The following is a 27,907-nucleotide window of genomic DNA, read 5'->3' as shown; positions in this document are numbered from 1 at the left end:
TATTTCTTGATAGCAGAGATTAGGTGAATATAATTTTTTTGTACATAGGGCTTACGTGAGGGGTTAATTTTAATAGTGCACTTATCATTAAAAGAAATCTATGGTCACAGTGCACTTTCATTTTATAAAATCAGCATAATCAGCATAATAGCTATGCAAACAGTAGTTATTTTAGACAATCCAATATAAGCTTATAAGAAAAATCTCCTTTCTATCTGTCCGCTTGTCATCTCTTTCCACAACTTCCTGGATTTCCTTCATGCTTTGCAGCTTCTCCTCCTCGCCTCTGCTGTTTTCATTTGATCCCTAAGGACTACGTATCCCATGGTACCTTGCTGCCTGCATTCAGTGAATTCTGTAGTGACTCCGCCTCCTGAAATTCTGCTTCTCAACACCTCTGTTCAGAGGGCAGGCTCTGTAAAATGTGTGACACAGCAGTGCCTGATCACAAGTCACAGTGAATGTGTGTCACAGAATTCAAGGGAATAAATATGTGGTGATCTTTACAAAGTAAGTTTACAATTGCCAAGATTGTTCAGAATAATAGGAGTAGGCTATAAATAATTTAAATACAATGTGGAAATTAATATATAATTTTACATTTGGAACAAAGATACACTGTAAAAAAAATCCCATGCATTTTTTGCTACACAGGAATGGTAATGGTAATAGGAATGGGTATATAATGTACACATGTTTGAAAGACATGAATCAGGAATGAATCAGTGGGGACATTAATTATTGATTGATATATACATGCTGTTGACACATACCTTTGTTTCCAATAATTTTTATTAAAAAGTATTTTATAAGAGAAAGGCATAAATCACATTATAGGATAATATTGGGGTAAGACATACCTTTGCATGCAGGTATTTATGATCATACATTGTGATGGGGTGACCATCCAGGAGGACTTCTCCTTCCTGCACAGGATAAAAGTTCTCCAAGATATTCACGCAGGAGCTCTTCCCACTTCCTGATGGTCCCACCAGTGCGGTGATTTTCCCAGGATACAGTGTGAAAGACAAGTTCTGTAGAACATCAAAATAATACATATGACAGTCAGTAAGACTTCTTCTAATTTAATGGACAGGCATTTTTCGGTTACTGTTACCCTTGTGGTCATAAAACTTCACACAAATCAGGTAAAATGTAGGGTCTTTATCAATGTTTTCATCCAAGATTCACACAATATTTAACCCAAGAATTAGTTGGAATAATTTGCCAGTCTTAGGTAAAAGCTGTATGAATCTTGAGTGAAAAAAAAAAACCTGTTAAATAAACTCCATTGATTCTGCTTATAGATAAGGGGAATGCCAAAAAAAGGGCTTAAAGTCAGGAGACAACTGCCAGTTAAAAAAAAAACCAAACAGCTGATATTCGGCCCGTGTGTTTTTAGTCTGTCCAACAGAAGCTCGGCTGGCTTCTGTCGGACATGCATACTGCAGACGACTGACTCCTGATCTGCGCTCTCAGCCAATGGCAGAGAACACTGATAAGAGTGTACTGGCGGGGGGGGCTGTCCTAATGTGAGAACGCAACAGCTCGGGGGGGAGATCGCTATACTAGCCTTGCATGGCTAAAACAGTGGCTCCAACCAGAGCGGTCAGTTTTTTTGTGTTCACTGGAAGTAGACTTCTTCATTGCCCACAAATACTGGGACAATTTTTTTTTTTCCAAATCTATTTTATACCAGCAGTGTCCTTCTGAACTACAATTTCCAGAATGTCAGTGTTATATACACACAGGGATTTATTTACTAAAGGCAAATACACTACACTTTGCACTACAATTGCACTTGGAAGTGCAGTCGCTGTAGATCTGAAGGGGACATGCAAGGAAAATAGAAAACTAAATTTTTGCTTGTACATGATTGGATGATAGAAATCGGCGGAGCTTCCCCTCATTTCAGATCTTCCCCTCAGATCTACAGCAACTGGACAAGTGCACTTCCAAGTGGATTTTCCATTAGTAAATCAACCCCAGAGTTATACTACATATATAGTATATGACACGTTCATTCAACACATAGAGTGTTTCGAAAAAATATTGAAGAATAATACTATTGTGCATCTTATGAATTAGCTAGGAAAATCCACTACTATCATAGTTTACATTTTTTTTTTTACAAATGTCATTGCCGGTGCAGTAGTGAAGTGGGTGAATAGGACACCTGGCTGAAAACAATAGGGGTTCATTTGCTAAATGATGTGCAAAATCTGGTGCAGCTCTGCACAGAACCAATCAGCTTCCAGGTTTTGTTGTCGAAGCTTAATTGAACAAACTGAAGTTAGAAGCTGATTGGCTACCATACACAACTGCACCAGATTTTGCACTCTCCAGTTTTAGTAAATCAACCCCTAAGCGCCCATTCACACCAGCCGCTGCATTACATCAAAACCGCTGGTGTGCTTTGCAGTGCCATAAGTTACTTTTTTAAAACAAACTTTATTGAAAACGTCACACTGACATTTCATCAAGTTCTATCGGCTGGTCTGCAGTGACTGCGCTGCGCTGGAAATATTCCAGGAGTTCGGCTTTAAGAATACTGAGGTCAGTGCATGAGCCTGGCATACAGGAAAGAGACGCCAACAATGCCTACCTATTTCTCCTACCAGTAAATCTACTTTAATATTTCACACTTGGTAACATTTTGGGCGGCTACACGGGAGATCAATCACTCACCAGCTTCTCATATCACTAAAACACTCTCTTGCCTACAGTATGTTACAGAAAGATGTGTAGGGGGGCAGATCGCACATCTGAAATCCTGAGACATAAAAAATTCAGTGGGCAATTCAGTTCACTAGTGCCAACACATCTGAAATACAGATTTTGGGTACACCAATCCTTTAATGCTGTGACTATGACAAAACAGTAGCTCCTTGGTTCTTTAAATTCAAGTCACAATCTCAAGTGTCTGATGATGAGGTAGTTAGAAATAATCAGGGAACAGTTGTAGAACCTGAAAATCACTGCCGCCAAGAGTAAACATAATTGAATATATATAAATGGAACTGTTGATGAAAGGAAAAGTTGTAGATGCAATCCTACGGTATTTCAAGTTGTGTGGAACTGTTTTTTATCCACTGTCCGAAGATCTGAAACACAAGAATGTCTATTGTGGAAACATGTATTTTATGACTCAGAAAGCTATTGAAGTTCAAGACTGAACTCTGTCACACAAAAGGATATTTAGATGGGGCTTGAAATGAATGAAATGACTGTCTGGCTGCAGACAGTCACAGACTAGGTAACTGAAAGAACGTTGTTACTGTTCCCAAGAGAAAACTTGATTATCACTATGAGCTGGGCATGCCTATATATCAAGAATAATGTACAAGTGAATGTGAGAGATGACACCACTAAGGGAGCTAAGGAGGAGGTGGAATCCTTATGGGTAGAGCTCCAAAGGGATGACGCGAAGGGGAAAATATTACTGGGAGTATGCTATAGGCCCTCTAACCTGTGGGAGGAGGGGAAGACGGATCTCCTATCACAAGTTGGATTAGCAGCAAGGATGGGAAGTGTTATCATAATGGGGGATTTTAATTATCCACACATAGACTGGGCAGAAGGAACAACGCATTCGTCTAAGGCTCGCCAGTTCCTAAACGTCTTGCAGGACAATTTCATGGTTCAGATGGTAAACGCACCAACTAGAAATAAAGCGTTACTGAAACTACTGATTACCAACAATACAGACCTGGTCACAGATGTGGACATACGGGGCAATTTAGGAAACAGCGATCACAGGTCAATTGGCTTCAGTATAAATCACACAAATAGAAAACATAAGGGGAATACAAAGACACTGAATTTCAAAAGAGCCAACTTCCCTAAACTACGAACCCTGTTAGAAGGCATGAATTGGGATAAAATCTTAGGCACAAAGAACACGGAAGAGAGATGGGTTTGCTTTAAATAAGGGCATTAGCCAATGCATCTCATTGGATAATAAATTTAAAAGAGCAAACAAAAGTCCTGGATGGCTTAACTCCAATGTAGAAATGCATATTAAAGCAAAGGAGAAGGCCTTCAAAAAATACAGGGTTGAGTGATCATCATCAGCATTCAGACTTTATAAAGTATGCAACAAGAATTGTAAGGGTGCAGTTAGGGCGCCTAAGATAGAAGACGAAGGACACATAGCGGAGGAGAGCAAAAAAATCCCAAGAAATTCTTTAAGTATGTAAACAGTAAAAAAGGGGAGGACAGATCATATTGGCCCCATAAAGAATGAGGAAGGACATCTGGTTACAAAGGATAGGGAGATGGCAAAGGTATTGAATTTATTCCTCTCCTCAGTCTTCACGAGGGAATCGGGGGGCTTCAGTAACCAAAACTGCAGTGTTTATCCTTATGACACATCACAGGAAGCACCTCCATGGTTAACAGAGGACAGAATAAAAATTAGACTTGGGAAACGTAATATTAATAAATCACCGGGACCAGATGGCTTGCATCCGAGGGTACTTAGGGAACTCAGTCAAGTAATTGCCAGACCATTGTTCCTAATTTTTACTGACAGTCTACTGACTGGAATGGTACCAGGTGATTGGAGAAAAGCCAATTTAGCACCAATATTTAAAAAGGTCCCAAAATACATCCCTGGGAACTACAGACCAGTTAGCCTAACATCAATAGTATGCAAGCTCTTGGAGGGGATGATAAGGGACTATATACAAGATTTTAGTAACGAGAACTGTATCATTAGCTGTAATAAGCATGGATTCATGAAGAATTGTTCTTGCCAAACCAATCTATTAACCTTCTATGAGGAGGTGAGTTGCCATCTAGATAAAGGAAGGCCCGTAGATGTAGTGTATCTGGATTTTGCAAAAGCATTTGACACAGTTCCCTATAAACGTTTTCTGTACAAAATAAGGTCCGTTGGCATGGACCATAGGGTGAGTACATGGATTGAAAACTGGCTACAAGGGCGAGTTCAGAGGGTGGTGATAAATGGGGAGTACTCGGAATGGTCAGAGGTAGGTAGTGGGGTCCCCCAGGGTTCTGTGCTGGGACCAATCCTATTTAATTTTGTTCATAAACAACCTGGAGGATTGGGTAAACAGTTCAATCTCTGTATTTGCGGACAATACTAAGCTAAGCAGGGCAATAACTTCTCCGCAGGATGTGGAAACCTTGCAAAAAGATCAGAACAAATAAATGGGGTGGGCAACTACATGGCAAATGAGGTTTAATGTAGAAAAATGTAAAATAATGCATTTGGGTGGCAAAAATATGAATGCAATCTATACACTGGGGGGAGAATCTCTGGGGGAATCTAGGATGGAAAAGGACCTGGGGGTCCTAGTAGATGATAGGCTCAGCAATGGCATGCAATTCCAAGCTGCTGCTAACAAAACAAACAGAATATTGGCATGTCTCAGGAAGGATGTACTGGAAATGGAGTGAGTATAAAGAAGGGCAACTAAGCGAATAAAGGGTCTGGAGGATAATAGTTATGAGGAAAGGTTGCGAGCACTGAACTTATTCTCTCTGGAGAAGAGACGCTTGAGAGAGGATATGATTTCAATTTATAAATACCATACTGGTGACCCCACAATAGGGATAAAACTTTTTGTGGAAGGGAGTTTAACAAGACACGTGTCCACTTATTAAAATAAGAAAAGAGGTTTAACCTTAAACTACGTAGAGGGTTCTTTACTGTAAAAGTGGCAAGGATGTGGAATTCCCTTCCACAGGCGGTGGTCTCAGCGGGGGGCATCGATAGTTTCAAAAAACTATTAGCTAAGCACCTGAACGTCCGCAACATACAGGAATATAAAATGTAATACTGAAATATAATCACACACATAGGTTGGACTTGATGGAATTGTGTCTTTTTTCAACCTCATCTACTATGTAACTATGTAACACATACATCTGATACCAAAAAACATAAAATGATGATGAATCATTCAGCACATGATAACTAGTATCAAAGTATGTAATTAGAAACTGCAAAAGATTACAAAAGGAAGAAGGTTATGTTCAACATTAAACAAAATATGGGTAAATAGCAGCATCGCTTGCCATCGTAATGAAATTAGAACATCTGAAATTTGCTTACTATCTTCCCAACAACTATATATATATATATATATATATATATATATATATATATATATATATATATATATATATATACACACACACACATACACACACACACACACCGGTATATACATACACACAATATACACACACACAGTACATATACTTATATATTATATGTTAGATATTCCAACAACTAGATCTCTGCAATAATTACAAACTATTCCTGCCCTCTGGTTTCTTTTGATTGTTCTTCCCGTGTTTATGCTACTGCTGCATTCTTGATAATATAAAACAATTATAAAATCCAGCAGATAGAACCCTCTATAGTAGACACAGCAGGTGTGCATACTTAGGAAACCAAGTGAAGAGATAGCATCAATAGAGCCCATAGGAGATATAAGAAATTATTAGGTTGGTTTAACTCTCCAACATCTACCAGAAGATGAATTCCCATCTATTAGTGTACTGTCACTTTAAATGTCTGCTGTCTTATTCTTGATTTGATATAAATCTATTTTGCCAGGATCACAGAGACAAACATTACAGGAAAATTTAGACAATGATTTATTCATACTTTCAGCCTTATTTAAGACATCTAAACTGTTGATTTTTAATACACCTGTGCTCCTTCATGGAACCGAATGTCATCCACTCACTCATAGATTTACCATACTAGAATTATCTTTGCTGTTACGGGTCTAGTTCTTATATACAGATTAGGTTGGGGTGTTGGCATTAATGGCAGTCTCCCCCTTCTCTTTTCTGCCTTCCTAAATCATTTGGTAATATTACCTACGTGTATACCTTTATTTTTATATATTTCTTCTATCTTTATTTTGACTTGTGGCCCTGCTGGTGTAAATAGATGACATGTTGATGGCCCATCTATGACGTTGTACTTTGTGTGTGTGCCCGGCACGGCCAAGATGTTCTCTATTGAGGACACTGTGGGAGGGCTGTTTGTTTTCATTCTTGACATCCTTCCCCTCCAGCCGTAACTGACTGTCTCCAGGGCTTACTGGCCATGCCGGTGGGAGCCGACTGCGGCGCGTCACTCCGCGGCGCGGCTGTGTGTTGGCTCTTGCGTTCCAGCTTGGTTGGCGCACATGCGCAGAACATCACTGACTTCGACGCGGTGTGGAGGCGGGGCACGGCCGACACTCAGGGGGCCCATTGGGAGGACTTGGTCTAGGCACACCTCCATCCAGCTGATTCCAAGTTGGAATCAGCTGATGGTTGTAGTAGTGGGGCTATATCTAGTCCAGTTCATTCAGCACCAGATAAGGTTGGGGTAAGGACAGTCTGGTCAGGAGATATCATGATGGGTGAAAAAGTAAGTGGATACCTTTTATATTTGATACTTTGTATCCTTGTTCTGATTTATTTTGGACGTTTGTCAGTAACTTTGGGCTTTTATGCCTCTCTTTTTTTTTCCTTATATTTTATGTCCACATTTGCTTTGGCCATCCCAACACCATAGTTGTCCTGGTTTTGAGACCATCTACCAGTGCCCTCACCTACGGGACTACCCACCAGTGTACATTTGTACTTCTGCATTTAGGTAGGTCCTTTTTGACATAGAAAGCAGCACTATCTATGGATACACTCTAGCTCCATTAGCTAGTTCATTCATTCTTGTGCCTTTGATTCCAGGTCCCTTACATTTTGGACCCCAGCATACATACAGGTGCTGTACCTGGGCTCAGGATACAGCGTTTCTCAGTGCCATTTTGGGTCATCCCCCTTTGGGTAATTTTTTCATACAGCCCAGGGAGTTTCAATTAGATCTTTGTGTGGATGCTTGTGGGGAGCCAGACATGAAGCTGCATAAATTCTATTTTTAATTATATGGATACCTATGTATTGCCAATGAATTAAAAGTAAGTGAACTATGTCTATGTTGAAGGTTCATTCTGGGGGTGGTGATATTTATTACTAACCATTTTGCATTCTGTAACCCCTCAGATGTAATTTTCTCTGTATGAACCCTGATGAAGGTAAGAATTTCTGAAACGCGTCGGTTCAGGGAGATCTACTTACCTCTCATTGATGATGTTTTTGTATCCATACTTATGTCTATTTTTATTAGTACTACTTGCCTGTGTTTTTTGATATACAATTTTCTTTGTTAATAAAATTATATATTTTTATACACTTTATCTTTACTGTGGTAGTGCCTTCAAAATCCCATTTTTAGGGGATTCCTCCTTCTCTCTTCATGGAACTGAAGACATGGACTGTTAGGACCAGGGAATGCTACCTACTGTTCTGTACATGTTTTACACAGATACAAATATAAATTGGTATTTCTTTTACATACCTTTAACACTTGTGCCCTTGGCCGAGTGGGGTATGAAAAGGTGATGTTTCGGAACTCCACTTTACCTTCCAAATGCTCAGGGGCCAGGGTGCCATCATTGACCATCTTTGGTTTGCGGTCTATGAATTCAAACACTTTTTCTGCAGCACCAACACCTTGCATTAGACCTCCATACACTGATCCAATGGACTACAATCCAATACACAAATAAAACAAATATATCAGTCTGTTAAGAAGTACCGATTTGCAATCCAGTAGCCTGGAATTGTGCAGTATTGTAAGAGTCAGATGCCCAGCACCTACACTTCTGTTTCTGGTCCTGAACAACCCACAATTCCCACCAGGCATGTCTGATGGTTTCCAGCTCACGTATGCTGAAAGCTCCCGAACTGGCCACTTCTTACTGGCTATCTCATGGACTTCTCCCTATGGGTCACTGGGTTTTTGTAGGACTGTTCAACAGACCTCTGACAGCTATTGAAACTCTTGCATAGGACAAGACCCAATAAGACATAACCTATCTACGCTTTACCCTCTACTCTCGAGCCCAGAACAATAATTCTCCTATGCCTTTTTCCGAGAATTGTAGAGGGATCTGGAAAATAGATTCTCCTCTAAACAAGTTGGTAAACTGATTTAGTACACTCACAAATTCTCGATAAGCAACACACACAAATCAAAAAGCAGGTTACAACTTGTCTACATACTGGTATAGAGTCCCTTTTAATCTTGCACCATATGATACCTCAGATGCTTGATGAGTGCTGGGGAAGAGCTGAGAGCTAACCCCTCACTTCCTGTAAGGACCCAACAACAGAAATAAGTTGAAAAAAGTTCTAGCCTTTCCCGACCTTTTCTAAAACTACATTTTTTTTAGCTGGAGTTGGACTTTATATTCATAATATTGCACAATAACAGGTGAGGTTCTGTTCAATGGAAACAAAGCTTTTAAAACATGGCAGGTGTTCTAGTCCTTCCTTGCCCTACCCAAAACTAAAACAAATATTTCATTTGCAGTTTGGTTTTAATGAATTTGAGATTCAATGCATGCATTTATACACCAGAAGGAGGGACAAAACAGGCAAGGTACAAAAAAAAAATAAAAAAATCACATTCCATACAGTGTTGAAAAAAAAACTGTTGTAACACAAGCATGCCCCTTTACCAGGCTTTATACAGTATGCACATTATTTACAGAAAACCTGTCATGATAGAAATATGGAGGCTACCAATGGTTATCCCTTTTGGAAAATGTTAGTTGCCTGGCTACCATGCTGACTCTTTGTCTCACTGACTATGGACAAGCATGGTGACAAGGAGATTTCTTCGCTGCATACTATTTCAGAAAGTACTGAATCTAGAGGGTTTGCATGACAGCCAAGAAACCAAGCTTTTTTAATTTTTTTATTTTTCATTATTTATATCTTTTTTTTTAACACCATTAGCCCAGGGTCCATAAAGGAACAGTTATTGCAAGCTTGCAGTCTTCACTGGGGTAAATGTACACTGCCAAAAAAACTGCGAAAACAGTGTCAACTAAATCACATAGGACTCCCATGAAGTACAAAACCCAGGTGAGGTGCCAGAGCCTCTTCACATTAAGCAATGTTGAAACACAGTGGAGGTTTTTAATTTTAAATACCAAAAATATAGAGAGGTGCTCCGATAGAAGCTAGTGGGGGCAAATTGTGAAAGAGAGAGGGAAAAGGGAGAAAAACAATAAACACACAAAAAAAAAAAAAGTGGGGGAGGGGGTTCCAAATTAGTTTTGCAGCTGAGCACTCAAGGACAAGACATCTGCACGGAGGCCAAGAACAAACACCTACCTACAGTCACAAATGTATTGGCTGTGTGAGGTTGACTGATTTGCTTCTGGAATTGTGTGTTGTAGTCCCCTGAGTACTGAAAATCATGCCAGAAATACCACATTTTCCTGAATTTTCCCCTTTTTGTGTAGAGCCGTCGTGAGGCATTTCATTTAATTAATTTCATTAACCACAGCTATGCACTGTCCCACCATTGGGGGGGTCTTGATTTTTCCACTTTTGTGGGATGCAAATTTTCACAGCATTGACTAAGTGAATCAGGAGCTAACCAAGATCCTTTATTTTGAACTATGAATATATATTAAAGCAGAACTTCAGTCATTTTTCAACTTTCCATCTATTAAATCTTCTGCCCTTGGTGTTTTAACTTTCGATAGGAAAACATTTTTTTTCTGCCAGTAAATACCTTATACAGCCCATTTCCTGTTTCTTGTCTGGTAAAAAGCCTAGGCTTATGACATCATGCAGAACTCTCTCTGGTGAGAGTTTGCCAGGAAGGGGGGGGGGGGGGGGTGAGTCATAAGAGGGCCAATCAGCGCTGCAGAGCTGGAGGTGTGCCTCTGTAAATCCAGGAGGTGAACAGGCGGCAGCTTCAGCTGCCCACAGTTAAAATGCATGCAGCCAGACTTAATGGAGGCATATTTCTGCAGCATATTTGGCAAGTACAGAATCACAGTATATACTGTATTTATTGGCGTATAACACTCACTTTTTCACCATGAAAATCGGGTGCAAATAGCATGTGCGTGTTATACGCCAATACTACAATTTCAGCTGCCTCGGAGGCAACGGGGGGGGGGGGGGGGAGCGGGACAAGTGCCGTCAGATTACATACAGTGAGAATCTCCTGTTTACTTGACGGCCTCTGTAATAGGAAGTCAATAGATGGCAATGGCGAGGCTGCTGCATTGATGGCAATGGTGAGGCTGCTGCATTGATGGCAATGGTGAGGCTGCATTGATGTGGACTAATAAGGCTCTATTGATGGCACTTGTGAGGCTGCAGGTGGGCATTGATCAGGCTGCATTGATGGCATTGGTGAGGCTGCAGATAGGCACTGACCCTTATTTTGATTCAAAGTTCCTTATTCAAAATTTAAGTTTTTTTCCTGAAACTTCCCTCTTAAAATGAATGTGCGTGTTATACGCCTGTGCGTGTTATATGCCGATAAATACGGTATATAAAATAATATGCAAAGTGTTTGGAGGGAAGCTTCAGAATGGCAAAGATGTTTTCATTACGAATTATGTGAGCAGACTGCAGTTCCTCTTTAAGGTCAAACATTTCCTGTTAGAAGCACTGTTGTGAAAATGTGTTTCTATTCAAATGAGTAGTATAAATAGAGTGAGGATGTACAGTATATAATTTTACTAAACCCATGGTATTCTGCACTTTCTTGGATACCCGTCATTAACTGGTACTGTCACTAATAGCCCATCCAGCTTAAAACTACAAGAACAACAAATATAGAGAAGAGAATAGAACAATCACTTGGAAATAAAAGTCAACAAATTACTGCAAAAATATTGATTATATTACAACTGACGTAATATTCTCACCTCCATGCAGTCACCTAGAAGAAATTCGTAGATGACGAAGGAAATCAAATTACCACTGGTCATTTGCTCTGATATTACGAGGTGTCCGCCATAGTAAAGTATACTAATTTGTAGTGCCAGTTCTGTAAACTAGAAGGGAAATCGTTTCTGATAAAAACAGCATATTACTATAGTATCTCACAAAAGTTAGTACACCCCTCACATTTTTGTAAATATTTTATTCATAATATTTTAATGTGACAATATTGAAGAAATTACACTTTGCTACAATGTAGTGAGTGTACAGCTTGTATAACAGTGTAAATTTGCTGTCCCCTCAAAATAACTCAACATACAACCATTAATGTCTAAAAAGTGAGCACACCACAAGTGAAAATGTCCAAATTGGGCCCAAAGTCTCAATATTTTGTGTGGCCACCATTATTTTCCAGCACAGGTTGCCACTGGAGTCCTCTTCCACTCCACCATGACGACAACACAGAGCTGGTGGAAGTCTCGAGACCTTCGCTCCTCCACCTTCTGTTTTGAGGATGCTCCACAGATGCTCAATAGGGTTTAGGTCTGGAGACATGCTTGGCCAGTCCATCACCTTTAACCTCAGCTTCTTTAGCAAGGCAGTGGTTGTCTTTGAGGTGTATATATTGGAATACTGCCCTACGGCCCAGTCTCCGAAGGGAGGGGATCATGCTCGGCTTAATTATGTCACAGTACATGTTGGCATTCATGGTTCCCTCAATGAACTGTAGCTCCCCAGTGCCAGCAGCACTCATGCAGCCCCAGACCATGACACTCCCACCACCATGCTTGACTGTAGGCAAGACACACTTGTCTTTGTACTCCTCACCTGGTTGCCGCCACACACTCTTGACATCATCTGAACCAAATAAGTTTATCTTGGTCTCATCAGACCACAGGACATGGTTCCAGTAATCTGCTTGTCTTCAGCAAACTGTTTGCGGGCTTTCTTGTGCATCATCTTTAAAAGAGGTTTCCTTCTGGGATAACAGTCATGCAGACCAATTTGATGCAGTGTGCAGCGTTTGATCTGAGCACTGACAGGCTGATCCCCCGCCCCTTCAACCTCTGCAGCAATGCTGGCAGCACTCATACGTCTATTTCCCAAAGACAACCTCTGGATATGACGCTGAGCACATGCACTCAACTTCTTTGGTCGACCATGTCGAGGCCTGTTCTGAGTGGAACCTGTCCTGTTAAACCGCTGTATGGTCTTGGCCACCGTGCTGCAGCTCAGTTTCAGGGTCTTGGCAATCGTCTTACAGCCTAGGCTATCTTTATGTAGAGCAACAATTCTTTTTCTCAGATTCTCAGAGAGTTCTTTGCCATGAGGTGCCATGTTGAAATTCCAGTGAACATTATGAGAGCGTGAGAGCGATAACACCAAATTTAACACACCTGCTCCCCATTCACACCTTATACCTTGTAACACTGACGAGTCACACTACACCGGGGGATGGCTAATTGGGCCCAATTTGGACATTTTCACTTAGAGGTGTACTCACTTTTGTTGCCAGCAGTTTAGACGTTAATGGCTGTGTGTTGAGTTATTTTGAGGGGACAGCAAATTTACACTGTTATACAAGCTGTACACTCACTACTTTACATTGTAGCAAAGTGTCATTTCTTCTGTGTGGTCACATGAAAAAAAATGAAAAAATAAAGCACATGTACTGTATGTGAACTCATAACAGTGTGTAAAGAAGAAATACAGATATGCTAGATACCTACAATGAAATTGATGTTTACCTTTATCCAATCAAGGTGCTAAATCAAAAACTTTTCTTTTAATTTTGAATAGAATCAGGAAGTGCTAAAACCTTAAGCTGGCCATACACTAGTAGATTTATGAACGAGTGTTTGTATGTACATTTTATCGATAATTCTCATCAGTACATGCGATGGCTTGATGAATGTCATTTGAAAGTACTTCAACATTTTGTTTGCTTTTAACAATCCATTTTTTGAATAAATGTAATTTCCAGAGGAAAACCACATTCACTGTTAAGCTAGCCATAAATGGATCGAATCTCTGCTGGTTCAGCAGGGAACAGCCGAGATTCATGGGCAGGCTGGTCGTACTAAAGTCGATCCATTGGTCATCTTCAATATAACCAGCCTGTCTGTTTTTTTAGATGCAATTACTGCCGCTAGCAGTAATTACAGTATTATGTTCTGCCGACAGGCAAGGCTTTCCACCAGCAGAACACAATAGTGCTGTTGGAGAGATTCCCCTATCAACACAGGGAATCAGCATAGTCATGCGCAGGGGTTGTGCCAGGTGTGCCTGGGCATACCCTAATCAGTATAAGCAGTGCTGATTCTACCTCCCCCCTTGTTGACCCCCACACCCTGCAGTCCTGCTGGCTTCCCTCCTCTCCTCTTCTCCTGTCTGCTGCAGGGGGTGTTTCAGAATGGAGAGCAGGGGAAGGGGCTAATAAATATGTAATTTACTGGCCCCATCCTTTTCTAAATGAACACACTTGCTAACTTTGTCCATTCATAACTGAACTATGTTTATTCTGCTACAGTTTGTGAATGGCCAGATAGCCGCTCAGCATAGACATAGAGCACTATCCTGTTCATTCACTGTGTTTGAGGTTTGGGGTACACACCTTAATGCAATAGGCTGCATGCACACAACTATGGGAATCAGTGAAAATTTTCCAACCTGCTCCTTCAAGTTTTCTTGTCAATGCCATTGAAAACGACCGTTGATTTAAACCCACTAATGACTGGTAAATCAAATGACTGAAACAAAAGTAAATGAACAAAAGTCTTCTAATGTATAGCCAGCTTTAGTCCAGTTTTCGTTGTTCCTGCTGGGGAGATTCACCCTCTTTATTTGTATAAATTTTTTTATCAGGACAGAAAGTCATTCCAAACCCAAAATTCTTCGAGTGAGAACACCCGTTACAGTGCCAACTTTCTAAGAGCAAAAAATAAAAAATAAAAAGTCAGGGGTTTTTATCCTTACCTTCTCTATTCAAGATTACAAAAGAAAAAAATTAAGAAGTTTTGCCTTTAGATACACTTTAACACTCAAAATCCAAAAAACATAAAGGTCAGACGGAACAAATCTGTCAGACATTCCGATCCTGTGTGGGCTTTATCGGACCTTTTCTGTCAAAAAATCTGATGGACCTAGAAATAGAACATGTTTCAAATCTTTCCGACGGAATCGATTCCCATTGAAAAAAACATTTGTCTGTATGCTAGTCCGACGGACCGAAAACAACGCAAGGGCAGCTATTGGCTACTAGCTATTGAACTTCCTTTTCTAGTCCCGTCGTACGTCATCACGTTCGAAACTATAGGACTTTGGTGGGATCATGTGTAGGCGAGTCCGTTTCAACGGAACTCCTTTGGAACTCCATTGAAAAGTCCTTCGGAGTTCAGTCCGACGAGAAGTTCACTCGTGTGTACGTGGCACTACTCTCATTTGTAGCTATGGTGCAGGAAGTGAAGGGAATTCTCCCCAATGACATACAGATGGTGCAAAAAATAAAGGGGGGGTTGTAACCCTCCCTTACTCTATCCAAAATATAAAAAAAAGTTCCACCTTTAACTTCCTTTAAAACAGGTATGTATTTTCTTGAAGTGTTACTAAACCCACAACAGTAAAATCAGTCTGTATATACAGTAAAGCATGCCTGTTATACTCACTGTGGAACCTAAGGTGTTAATCCAGCACATTGTATAAAAAGGCTGTCCCCAATCCATCTGCTAATAGTACAGAGCCTTTGGAGTCACTCTGCACATGCTCAGTTTGGTGTGTATTGCTAGAGTTTTTTTTTTCCTGGGAGGGTGCGTGTGATCAACACAGGGCCAATAAGCATTGTCCAGACAGAAAGTCAAAGGTCCTGCAGCCTCATAGGACAGTCAGAGGAGAATGAGAACTCCTACAAGCTTTAACCAGTGCTTGACCGGACACTGATAGAAGTCACAAGATTGCTATATGCTGCTTATGAGAAAAGGTATTAAGCTGTTTATACAGTATTTACTAAAATAATTGCATTTCCATGTTCTGTGTACTGTGGGAGACCAGATATATTGAATGCACAGTCCTGGAAATAGTAACACTTTAAACAAGCAACTTTTGACTGGTAAGTCTGGCAAAGAAACAAAAAAGTTTGGTACCTAATATATATTTTATTATGCTAAACCAGCACAGGTAACAGAAAAGTTCTACTTACTCCAGTAGACCATATGTAGTACGTATAGGCAAAAGCTTCCTTTTTGTACAGAGAGTAGAGTTGGTGTAGCTTATCACTATACACAGTGGCCTCTGTCTCCTCATTAGCAAAACTCCGGACAGTTTTAATTGCAGAAATCGTTTCTTCTGCAGTGCTATTAGCCTTTGCTAATGCAGTCTGAACCTCTTTGGCAAGTTTCTATGAGAAAAACAACAGAAGAAAAATAAACACCGAATACATCTGGAACATTTCACAATCTGAAACAGAAAGACGTACATTAATATTTGCCAAACAATCTGGGCCTTCTACATCCAAACAGGAATGTGATCTAGGGGCCTCTACTCCGTAAAGAGCAGAACACTGAAAACATGGCTCTACAATGTAAATACACCACTGTAAGGACAGATCTGGTGTAGGGAAACTGTGTAACAAACATTCTACTGATCTATAATAATATGTTCTTCATTGATATGGCAATGCTGTGCCATTAACATATCAAAAAATAACATCCAATAATCAAACATATATAGTTAGGCCTTATGCACGCTGAAGCTGTTAAATGTCTGTTTTGCAGGCCTCTGACGTTGTTGTTTTTTTTTCTGTCCCTAAACGCCCCGCTATGGGGTTGACTTACTAAAATTGGAGAGTGCAAAATCTGATGCAGCTCTGCATAGAAACCAATCAGCTTCCAGTTTGTTTGTTTTTTTGCCAAGGCTTAAATTAACAGATTAGAAGCTGATTGGCTACCATGCACAGCTGCACCATATTTTGCACTCTCCACACTGCACTTTTGTAAATCAAACCCCTACATGTTCATGCACACATAGGCATTTACAGACATTTAGAGGCAAGGACCCCTTTCACACTTGAGGTGTATTTCAGGCTCTTTAGCGCTAAACATAGCGCCTGTAAAGTGCCTGAAAAATTCCTCATCTGCAGTCTCAGTGTGAAAGCCCGAGTGCTTTCACACTGGGGCGCTGCGCTGGCAGGACATTAGAAAAAGTCGGGCAAGCAGCATCTTTGAGGCGCTTTAGGAGCGGTGTATACACCGTTCCTAAAGCGCCCCTGCTCACTGAGATCAATGGGCACCGTCGCCGAAGCGTCTTGGCAGCCACGCTTTGCGAGGACATAGAGTCCACGGGACCTGCTGGTTGGCTCCCCGGCTCGCGAATGGGCGTGTGCGTGCCCAAAAGAAAACAAAAAAAAATTGCACTGTACTCGCCCGACGTACAATGACAGGGATTCGTGCAGGGGAGCCAACCTGCCGCAACTACACCTGCAGCGGGTGGTCCGTAACTAGTTAATGCATTCTATGCATTAGGATAAGAAGCCTTCTGTGTATAGCATACTTACCTGAGCCCCATCTCTGTCCAGCGATGTCCATGAGTCTCTCGGCCGTCTGGGACTCTCCCTTCTGATTGGCTGAGGAACAGCAGTGATGCCATTGGATCCCGCTGCTGTCAAAGTCAGATAGCCAATCGGGGGGGGCAAACCGCAGCTCCGTGTCTGAGAGGACACATAGAACTTCAGCTCGACTCGACAGGAGGAAGGGGCCAGGAGCAGCAAAGAGGGACCCGAGAAGAGGAGGATCTGGTCTGCTCTGTGCAAATCCACTGCACAGGGCAGGTAAGTATAACATGTTTGTTATTTAAAAAAAAAAAAAAAGAAGAGAGACATTACAATCACTTTAAGGCTTATCTATAGGTACTGTAAATACTGTATCTCCTTAATGTGCACTGTTTATGAGATATTTACTGTAACAGGGCAGCGGTGATGTCACCAACGCATGCGCCCTGAAGGAACTGCATACCCGTTTTGTTCCTTCAGAGTCCTGTGCCGTAAACGCCGGCTCCCACGTGCGTGCGCAGGAGTGACGTTATCGCAGCTCTGGCCAGTCACACAGCTGTAGTCTTCGAACCCGGGTGAGGATGGAAGCACCTTCAGCGGTAGCAAGGCCGCTGGAGGACATTGTTCTAAGGTAAGTTTTACATAATAAGCTAGTTTGCGATGCATACTAGCACATTATGACATTGCCTTGCAGGTTAACAAAAAAAACAGCGGTTTACCATCGCTTGAAGTTCTCTATTTTTAGCTAACAGTGTCTCTAAATACTCTGATAACCAGCAATTAATAAATAACTTCTGTATGAACTTAGCTTGCATATAAACTGATCAACACTTCTTGTCTATTTTGCTCCAGACCTCTACAACATGTAGAAGGAATAACACATACAGTAGGTGCAATACACTTTCTCCCCTGCAAGTAGGGTTGCCTTTTCTTCAAGCCAAACCCAAACACTTTAGCAGCCTGGAACACCTTTGGGTGCCCCAAGGAGAACAGTAACGCTGTCCACATAGTGCACCACGACCAACAGTGGGTGTGGCCAAATTGCTCTTGCTGACATCATCGCCCTGCCCCTCAGTAATGCCGAAAGTGCCCCCAGACAGCTGCTCGCAACTCCTTGATGGTAACAGATTTGTATGTGACTATCTTGGTTACTTGGGGAGCCACAGCCCAGTCTGAATAATGTGTCTGGGTTTCAGTCCACCTGAAACCCGGACACATGAATCAAAACCCGGACTGTCCGGGGTAAATCCTGAACAGGTGGCAACCCTACCTGCAAGTCATAGATGGCAATAGTAGGGGTGGGCAAAGAGAGAATGACCCCCAGCCATCACATATTTCCATACTGGCAGCACTTGGGACAGAAGAGTCATATTTATTAGAGATTTAGACAACTCTTCATAAGAAACTACCTAGAAACCTGAATGATGGATCAAGAGGTGCAGCCAATCAGCAAAGTGTCCAACAACTGCAAACCTATCCAGTTTAACTCTTGCTGGGCTCAGTCTTTTTTATTACAAGTTTAAGACCCAGTTCACATCTGTGCGATACATTTTAGATGTGTTTTACATGCATTTTAGGCATGGTACCATTGAACTCCATATAGTGTGTATATTGATGAAAGAGCATCAAAGTTGCAGCAAGTAGGATTTTTAGTGCACCACACCTAAAACGCACAAAACACACACAGGTATGAACAGGGCCTAAGGTACATATTGACCTACAGTACATAGCTTTTAACAATTAAACATTTTGTTGTTAGAAGATGACGAATGCCAATCCAAAATTTAGCCAATTCAATGAAATTGGAGAGCACACATAGGTGTGCCAGGTGTGCCTGGGCACACCCTAATCACCCCATGTGGAGCAGATTCCCCCTGTTTAGACCCCTGATATTTCACCAAAGCCCCCTAACGGGGCTCCTAAAAAAAATTGTAAAGTAAAAAATAAAAAAATAAAATTGTAAATAATAAAAACTAAAATAATAAAAATAAAAACTACTGACACCAATCTCTGCCCTACTGACACCACCCATTGCTCTACTGACACTGTCAGTATATATACACATGCACACACACATACGTGTTTGAGCTTTGGGGTGCACATCCTAATGCAATAGGCTGCGCACACCTATGAGAGCACACATTACAAGAAGTCATCTTTGTCAGTAAATAAAACCAGACAACCATCGCACAATACTAATAATAATGTAGACTGTACTGCTGCCTTCTAGATGCTGAGCTACAACCTCCTAGAAAGCACTGAACCAGTGATCTTGATAAGCAGTATCAGATTTCTAAATGGATGCAGCAAACAAAGGAGACAGATCGACGTGTATGAGTCATTTTTAAATGTATATTATATCCTCAGAGCAAATACAATTCAATGCTGTAATTAGCTAAAAAATGTTCTATGCAGGCATATTAAACTTTGTATCTATTTACCACCTCCAGTCCGGGCCAATTCTGACATTTCGCCCATGCATTTTAAAATCAGCTTTTTTTGCTAGAAAATGACTTAAAACCCCAAAACGTATATTTTTCAAGCAGAGGCGCTGGAGAATAAAATGGTTGTTCTGGCCATTAGTATGAATGCTCAAGCGCTAAACGCATCTAGGCGTGTTTAAACGCAGTTAGGCAAGTCAAGCTTTTTTTCTGCCTAATGCTCTTCTCCTGAATGTACTAGTTTTAGTGATAGTTTTTTTTCTGCCTGTAAATACACCTCTTCTAATATGCCTGTAAATGTCTATGTGTGCAAGGACACATAGGCTAACATGGAGGTGCGTTTACAGGCAGAAAAAACACGAGCCCTAAAACTGACTTATATAACAGGTGACTTGCCGACAAGTAGGTTTAACACAACAAGAAAAAGCTAGCACTCAATAAATAAACCTTCAACCCAATAAAGCCTTTACTACACATTTTACTGTCACTATTGCAAAATGACCTCATTAAAATGGTGAGGTTTATTGGTTGAGTGCTGGCTGGTTTTAACTGTGCATGCCGGACTGCGGCAACATGGGTTAGGTACTGGATGGATTTGTTTGTAGATCTGTTTAATAGACAGCGGGGTGTTGCTCTGACATGCTTCACATAGTTGGATTCTGACTAGGCAGTCACTGCTGTTAATCCTAAAATGCATTACTACTGTTCAAAAGGTTTGATGGAGTACTTTTTTATAACTTGAGATTACTTAAAGTATATCTAAAGCCAACACTTTTTTTTTTTCATCTTGGACTAGTTAACCTTATCTCATTTTTTTTCCATTGTTGTGCTACTGGGGAGATTTTCCTTCACTTCCTGTCCTGTGACACCACATTGTCAGGAATCGCTCCTGCTACTTAACGAGCAGCTCTTTTCTTTCAATGCTCAGAAGCTGCTCAGCTGTCGGTTCATTGTTACCACAGTGACTCACCTGGTTACCATTAACCTGCCTCATTAGTCCAGCCTACAACCAGCCCATTTTTGCTATTTAACCACTTTCCTACCCGCCCATAGACATACAACGTCTGCAGATGGGATCTCCCATCCTGGGCGGGCGTCATATGACGTCCTTGGCTTACCGGTGGTATTGGGGGGGTGCGCCGCGTCACCGAGGAGCCGATGCGCGTGCCCGACAGCTGCAAAGATCCACTGGGCACTCAAGATCGCTCGTTACAGAGCAGGACCGTTGATCTGTGTGTGTAAACACACAGATCCACGTCCTGTCAGGGGAGAGGAGACAGATTGTGTTTTCATACCAAGTATGAACACCAATCGGTCTCCTCCCCAAGTCAGTCCCCCCCCCCCCCCCCCACAGTTAGAATCACTCCCTAGGTAACACATTTAACCCCTTGATCGCCCCCTAGTGTTAACTCCTTCCCTGCCAGTGACATTTATACAGTAATCAGTGCATATTTATAGCACTGATCGCTGTGTAAATGTGAATGGTCCCAAAATAGTGTCAAAAGTGTCCAATATGTGCGCCGCAATGTCAAAGTCACGATCAAAATCGCAGATCGCCGCCATTATTAGTAAAAAAAAATAAAAATGCCATAAATCTATCCCCTATTTTGTAGGCGCTATAACTTTTGCGCAAAGCAATCAATATATGCTTATTGCAATTTTTTTTACCAAAAATATGTAGAAGAATACATATCAGCCTAAACTGAGAAAAAATTAAATTAAATTTTTTTTTTTAAATGGGATATTTATTATAGTAAAAAACATTGTGTTTTTTTCAAAGTTGTCGCTCTTCTTTTGTTTATGGCGCAAAAAATAAATACCGCAGAGGTGATCAAATACCACCAAAAGAAAGAATTATTTGTGGGGAACATATGGGTACAGTGTTGCATGACCGCACAATTGTCATTCAAAATGTTACAGCACTGAAAACTGAAAATTGGCCTGGGCAGGAAGGGGGTGAAAATGCACTGTATTGAAGTGGTTAAAGAGCTTAGCTCATTTCCTCCTTGTGTGGTCTATGATCTCTAAGACCCCTTTTACACTGAGGCAATTTTTTAGGTGTTTGAGGTGGAAACGCCCCTGCCCATTGCAATGAATGGGCATCGCTTCCGAAGCTCCTGAAAAGTGCTGCGGAAGCGCCACAACACGGGAGTTTTTAACCCCTTCCTTGGGGCTAGTGGCAAAAAGCAGCGCAAAAGCACCGCTAAAATGAGCGGCGCTTTACCGCGAACATGGCCCCAGTGTGAAAGGGGTCAAAAAGAGAAGTACGGGAATCAGTTTTTTTCTAGAATCATACTTACCTAGGTGGATGCTGCATCTATCCCCCGCCGTCTCTAACACTGAGAACCAAGTGATCAAACACCGCCTGTCAGTCAACAGATCTCTGCTTTGCCCCCCCATGCTCACTGGAGTGCGGGGCTGTGGAGAGGTCAATAGCAGGAGGCTAAGCTGGGTGCCAGTCCAAGCATGTAGGTGGATCCCAAGCCTGGACCAGCTCTGTGACGTCAGCTGACAGCAGGCTTCATCTTGCTGTCTGCTGAAAACAAGTCACAGGAGCGCAGAACGGACTGCTTACCTGCAGGTAAAGATTAAAAAACGGGGTTTACAACCACTTTAAGTGCATTCCTTCCTGTGTTCCTGTGTATGATTTGGCCTGGCTGACTTCCCTTCAATTCCTGATCCTGATTTTTGCTCCTCACTAGGCTGACTTCTGGTTTCCTGACCCGGCTCGTCTGATTACCCACTCTGGCATCCAAACCCTGGCTTGTTTTTGACTAGATTCCTGAACTGTGTTATTTTTGCCATTTCATTAAAGGTGTGATTTTAACTGCACTTTCTGTGTCCGTCTGGTTTACCATTCCTGCCACACAGGAAGTTGGAAGAAATCTCTCCAAAGTGAGGAAAATCCCATCCATGTGCCACCAGAATATTGCTCCCCATTGGATGATTTTTTCTCTATTCCTTTTCTGGTAACAACTGAAAAATTTGGATCTCCCATCACTTTCTGTCCCTGCAACAATGGTCATTAGAACAAATGGACAGTGAGAGAGTGAATTTCTCCAACGGGTATACCGTGTATACGGTATACCCAGATAAAAATTCTTAACAGAGGTTCTAATCCTTCCCCCTATTAAAAACAAGAACCTTTAAAGCTTCAGGTTTAGGGTTATTTGGAACATTGAACTGCAAGCAAATGTTTTAAAAAACAGCCTGTTAAATAATTAAATGTTAAAAATTAAAAAAAAAAATTAAAAAGAAAATATTAAATATGTCTTTAAATCCAGCTAGTAGAAACACCTCAAATTTCTCATTACAGCAGCTTACTGTAAACCTGTCCACATTACAAGAAAGAGGGTCAGAAGTGTCAGACCATCAATCACAGTCTTACACAGTGAACATACGTACAGGAGGGAAAGCACAGAGATTACCTCATTTTTTGAGCTGCTTCTTATTGTCTAACCAGCAAATTAGGGGACGGGGACGGGACAACACATTATAATTTAAATTTATTCGAAAAAAAAATTGTCACAACATGTTTGTGTGAGTGAGGAGAAGTGGCTAAGAGAATTACAAATATTTTGGCTGGTAAAACAGTCCACATACTGAAAAATGTAGTGTATCTTGCGCCGAATTTTAAGTGAAATTAATACAAAAAATTACTATTTTATATATATATATATATATATATATATATATATATATATATATATATATATATATATATACCAATTCCAGCCATCACATCCAAGAATTGGTAAGCTGCAATATAGTAAAATGTTTGCTTTTGGGTTTAATACTGTTATATATAGATAGAGATAGAGATAGAGAGATATATATATATATATATATACATACATACACATACATACACACACACACACACACACACACACACACACACACATATTTTATTATATATATATATATATATATATATATATATATATATATATATATATATATACCATATTTATCGGCGTATAACACGCACATTCATTTTAAGAGGGAAGTTTCAGGAAAAAAACTTACATTTTAAATAAGGAACTTTGAAGCAAAAAAAGGGTCAGTGCCCATCTGTAGCCTCACAAGTGCCATCAATGCAGCCTCATCAGTCCACATCAATGCAGCCTCACTCATCAGTCCACATCAATGCAGCCTCACTCATCAGTCCACATCAATGCAGCCTCACTCATCAGTCCACATCAATGCAGCCTCACTCATCAGTCCACATCAATGCAGCCTCACTCATCAGTCCACATCAATGCAGCCTCACTCATCAGTCCACATCAATGCAGCCTCACTCATCAGTCCACATCAATACAGCCTCACTCATCAGTCCACATCAATGCAGCAGCCTCACCATTGCCATCAATGCAGCAGCCTTTACCATTGCCTTCAATGCAGCAGCCTCACCATTGCCATCAGTGCAGCCTGATTAATGCCCATCTGCAGCCTAGAGGGAACAGGGAGGGAAGAGCGTCAACAGATTACATACAGTGAGAATCTCCTATGATAGACAGAACAGTGGTCCAATGGCGGCCCAGGAGACAGGACTTCCTATTACAGAGGCCGCCAAGTAAAAAAGGAGATTCTCACTGTATGTAATGTGATGGCGCTCATCCTGCTCCCCTCCCTGTCCCCTCCGAGGCAGCTAAAATTGAAGTATTGGCGTGTAACACGCACATGGTATTTGCACCTGAATTTCATGGTGAAAAAGTGAATGTTATACGCCAATAAATGCAGTATATTTATATATATATATATTTATATATATTTTTTTTTATTTACCTGAACATATGTGTATGTATGTATGTATGTATATATACATACATACACACATACATATACACACACACACATATATATATATATATATATACACACATATGTTTTCAGGTAAATAAAAATTTTAAAAAAATCTTAAAAATGTATAGTCTATATTAGTAAGATTATACAGTATACACATTCTTCGTCTCAGTACAGCTCTTGTATTGTGTCTTTTAAACAGTGACCTTAACCCCTTGCTGACCGTCTCACGCCGATATACGTCGGCAGAAGGGCACGTACAGGCATATTAACGTACTTGTATGTTGCCCTTTAAGATGCAGCATTGTGGGCGCGCTGCGAGCTCTGTGAGTGTGATCGCGGGTCCCGCGGACTCGATGTCCGCAGGGATACCCGTGATCGACTCACGGGGAAATGCTGATGTAAACAAGCATTTCCCGATTCTGCCTAGTGACACTGATCACCACTCCCTGTAATCGGGAGTGGTGATCAGGGTCGTGTCACACATAGCCCATTCCCCCCCTCAGTTAGAATCACTCCCTAGGACACACTTAACCCCTACAGCACCCCCTAGCGGTTAACTCCTTCACTGCCAGTCACATTTACACAGTAATCAGTGCATTTTTAATCGCACTGATCGCTGTATAAATGTGAAAAGTCCCAAGATAGCGCCAAAAGTGTCCGCCATAATGTCGCAGTCACGATAAAAATCACAGATCGCCGCCATTACTAGTAGAAAAAAATTATTCATAAAAATGCCATAAAACTATCCCCTATTTTGCAGACGCTATAACTTTTGCGCAAACCAATCAATAAACGCTTATTGCAATTTTTTTTACCAAAAATATGTAGAAGAATACGTATCGGCCTAAACTGAGGAAAAACATTTTTTTTTTATATTTTTTGGAGATATTTAAAAAAAGTTTTAAAAAATTGCATTTTTTTCAAAATTGTCACTCTTTTTTTATTTATAGCGCAAAAATTAAAAACCGCAGAGGTGATCAAATACCACCAAAAGAAAGCTCTATTTGTGGGGAAAAAAGGATGTCAATTTTGTTTGGGAGCGACGTCGCACGACCGCGAAATTGTCAGTTAAAGCGACGCAGTGCCGAATCGCAAAAAAACGATCTGGTCTTTGGGCAGCCAAATGGTCAGGGGCTGAATTGGTTAATACGATGTATTGTGAAATATGTATTGATCTGTAAACATTACTGCCGTCATCAGTGCTGACAGCACTAAAAGCCGGTCTGGTCGCATTTTTGGTAATATATGCATTTCACCAACAGTAAAATCAGTCTGTATACACAGTAAACATAGCTCCTAACTGTCCCTGAGTTCGAGGGACTGTCCCTGAGTTGGAACAAAGTCTCTCTTTCCCTCTTTCCTCCTCATTTGTCCCTCATTTTAGTCTGATCTATAAAGTATATAAAATGCACTTTTTAGCTTTTAAAAAGTGTTTCTCAGTGCTAAACCTTTCATCCATTTTCTAAATTGCTGCATTTGTAAATTTCAAAAGCAAATATAAAAGATAAAGTAATGGTAAAAAAAAGCACTTGTGGGTTTAACCAATCATTTTTTTTTTTTGTTGAATTCTCCCTTAAGGGGGCGTGGCAGGGTGTGTGTCCTATGCCTAAATACTTTTTCGAATAGGTGTCCCTCGTTCCCATCTCAAAGAGTTGGGAGATATGAGTTAAGCATGTTATACTCACTGTGGAAGGGGTTATTTCTCTGCATTGTGTAAAAAGGCTGTTTAAACCTGTTTTCTCTGATCCTCCCCTTCTACAGTCCCCAATCCATCTCCTGATAGTACAGAGCCTTGAGGGCACTCTGCACATGCTCAGTTTGGTGTGTATTGCTAGAGAGTTTTTTTTGGGAGGTTGAATGTGATCAGCAGAGGGCCAATCAGCACTGTTCAGACAGAGGGTCAGGGGTCCTGCAGCCTCATAGGGCAGTCAGAGTAGAATGAAATCTCCTCCTACAAGTTTTAACTGAGACACTGATAGAAGTCATAAGACTGCTATGTACTGCTGATGAGAAAAGGTATTTAGCAGTTTAGATTTACTAAAATAATTGCATTTCCATGTTCTGTGTACTGTGGGAGACCAGATATAGTGAAGGCAAGGTTTAGTAACACTTTAACAACTTGACGTCTCTATACTGTGTATATATACGGCAGCAAAGCGGCTCTGCTGCGCAGGATCACGTACCTAGTACGTGGTCCTGCACTTCCAGGTCTGGGGCTCGTGGCACTTCCGGGTCTGGGGCGCGCGCTTGTGCCACTGGTGGCCCACTCCCACTGTGAATAGACACAGCAGGTATGGTGGACCCAGTGTCCCCTGGTACCCGCTGATGCTTCGTTGCACAGGCAGAAGGAGGGTCTGCCTATGTATACAAGGCAGATCGCCATTCTGTCAGTACAGAAGGCATGGATCCTGTGTCTCTGCTAAGCAGGGGCACCAATCCATGCCTTCTCCTAGTAGAAGCACCTCCCCCACAGTAGTAAAGCACTGTTAGGCACACATTTAACCCTTTGATCTCCCCTGACGTTAACCCCTTCCCAGCCAGTGTCATTAGTATTGTGACAGTGCATATTTTTTGAGCACTGATCACTGTATTAGTGTCACTGGTCCCCAAAAAAGTGTCAGTTAGTATCCCGACTGTCCGCTGCAATATTGCAGTCCCGCTATAAGTCGCCGCCAATACTAGTAAAAAAAAAAAAAAATCAATAATATCCCATAATTTGTAGATGCTATAACTTTTGCGCAAACCAATCACTATACGCTTATTGGGATTTTTTTTACCAAACACATGTAGCAGAATACATATTGGCCTAAACTGATGAAGAAATTCGATTTTTTCCAATTTTTTTTTTAATGGATATTTTTTATTGCAGAAGTAAAAAATATTGTTTTTTTTTTCAAAATTGTTTTTTATTTATAGCGCAAAAAATAAAAACCGTGGTGATCACCACCAAAAGAAAGCTCTATTTGTGGGGAAAAAAGGACATCCATTTTGTTTATGTACAGCGTCGCATGAACGCGCAATTGTCAATTGCCAAAAAAATGGGCTGGTCATGAAGGGGAGTAAATGTTCCAGAGGTCAAGTGGTTAAAATGGCTATACTTTTCGTTGTTTTATGAACATTTGTTCAAAAAAAAAAAATGTTTTGAAGTACACTCAAATGAAATTCGAATGTTTATGTACGAATGTTTGCATGAGCATCCATTTGAAAATCTACTAGTGTATGACCATCTTAACCTAACAAGCCACAACCAAAAACAAAGGGTGATTGAGAAGAATAGTGTGCACATGCCCTGAGCTAAGGCTAGGGTAGAGCAGAAGGAGACGCC

At 41.0% G+C, this 27,907-nt stretch overlaps 1 protein-coding gene across 1 annotated transcript in view; it reads right to left on the bottom strand.

The window, feature by feature from the left end:
- The window catches only part of ABCB9 (ATP binding cassette subfamily B member 9), a 109,629-nt gene that overhangs the window by 20,908 nt on the left and 60,814 nt on the right, over window positions 1-27,907 (bottom strand). Inside the window, exons 6-9 of the mRNA XM_073627445.1 lie at window positions 15,986-16,183; window positions 11,775-11,903; window positions 8,390-8,578; window positions 861-1,034 (exon numbers count right to left, since the gene is read on the bottom strand). Coding sequence (XP_073483546.1) covers window positions 861-1,034; window positions 8,390-8,578; window positions 11,775-11,903; window positions 15,986-16,183 — 690 coding nt within the window. The remainder of the gene's footprint in view (window positions 1-860; window positions 1,035-8,389; window positions 8,579-11,774; window positions 11,904-15,985; window positions 16,184-27,907) is intronic.

This window comes from Aquarana catesbeiana, linkage group LG01, assembly GCF_042186555.1.
Source record: "Aquarana catesbeiana isolate 2022-GZ linkage group LG01, ASM4218655v1, whole genome shotgun sequence".
In the NCBI taxonomy this organism is placed as follows: Eukaryota; Metazoa; Chordata; class Amphibia; order Anura; family Ranidae; genus Aquarana; species Aquarana catesbeiana.
The sequence above is the reverse complement of the archived record's forward strand: the minus strand, read 5'-3'. Positions and strand labels throughout refer to the sequence as shown.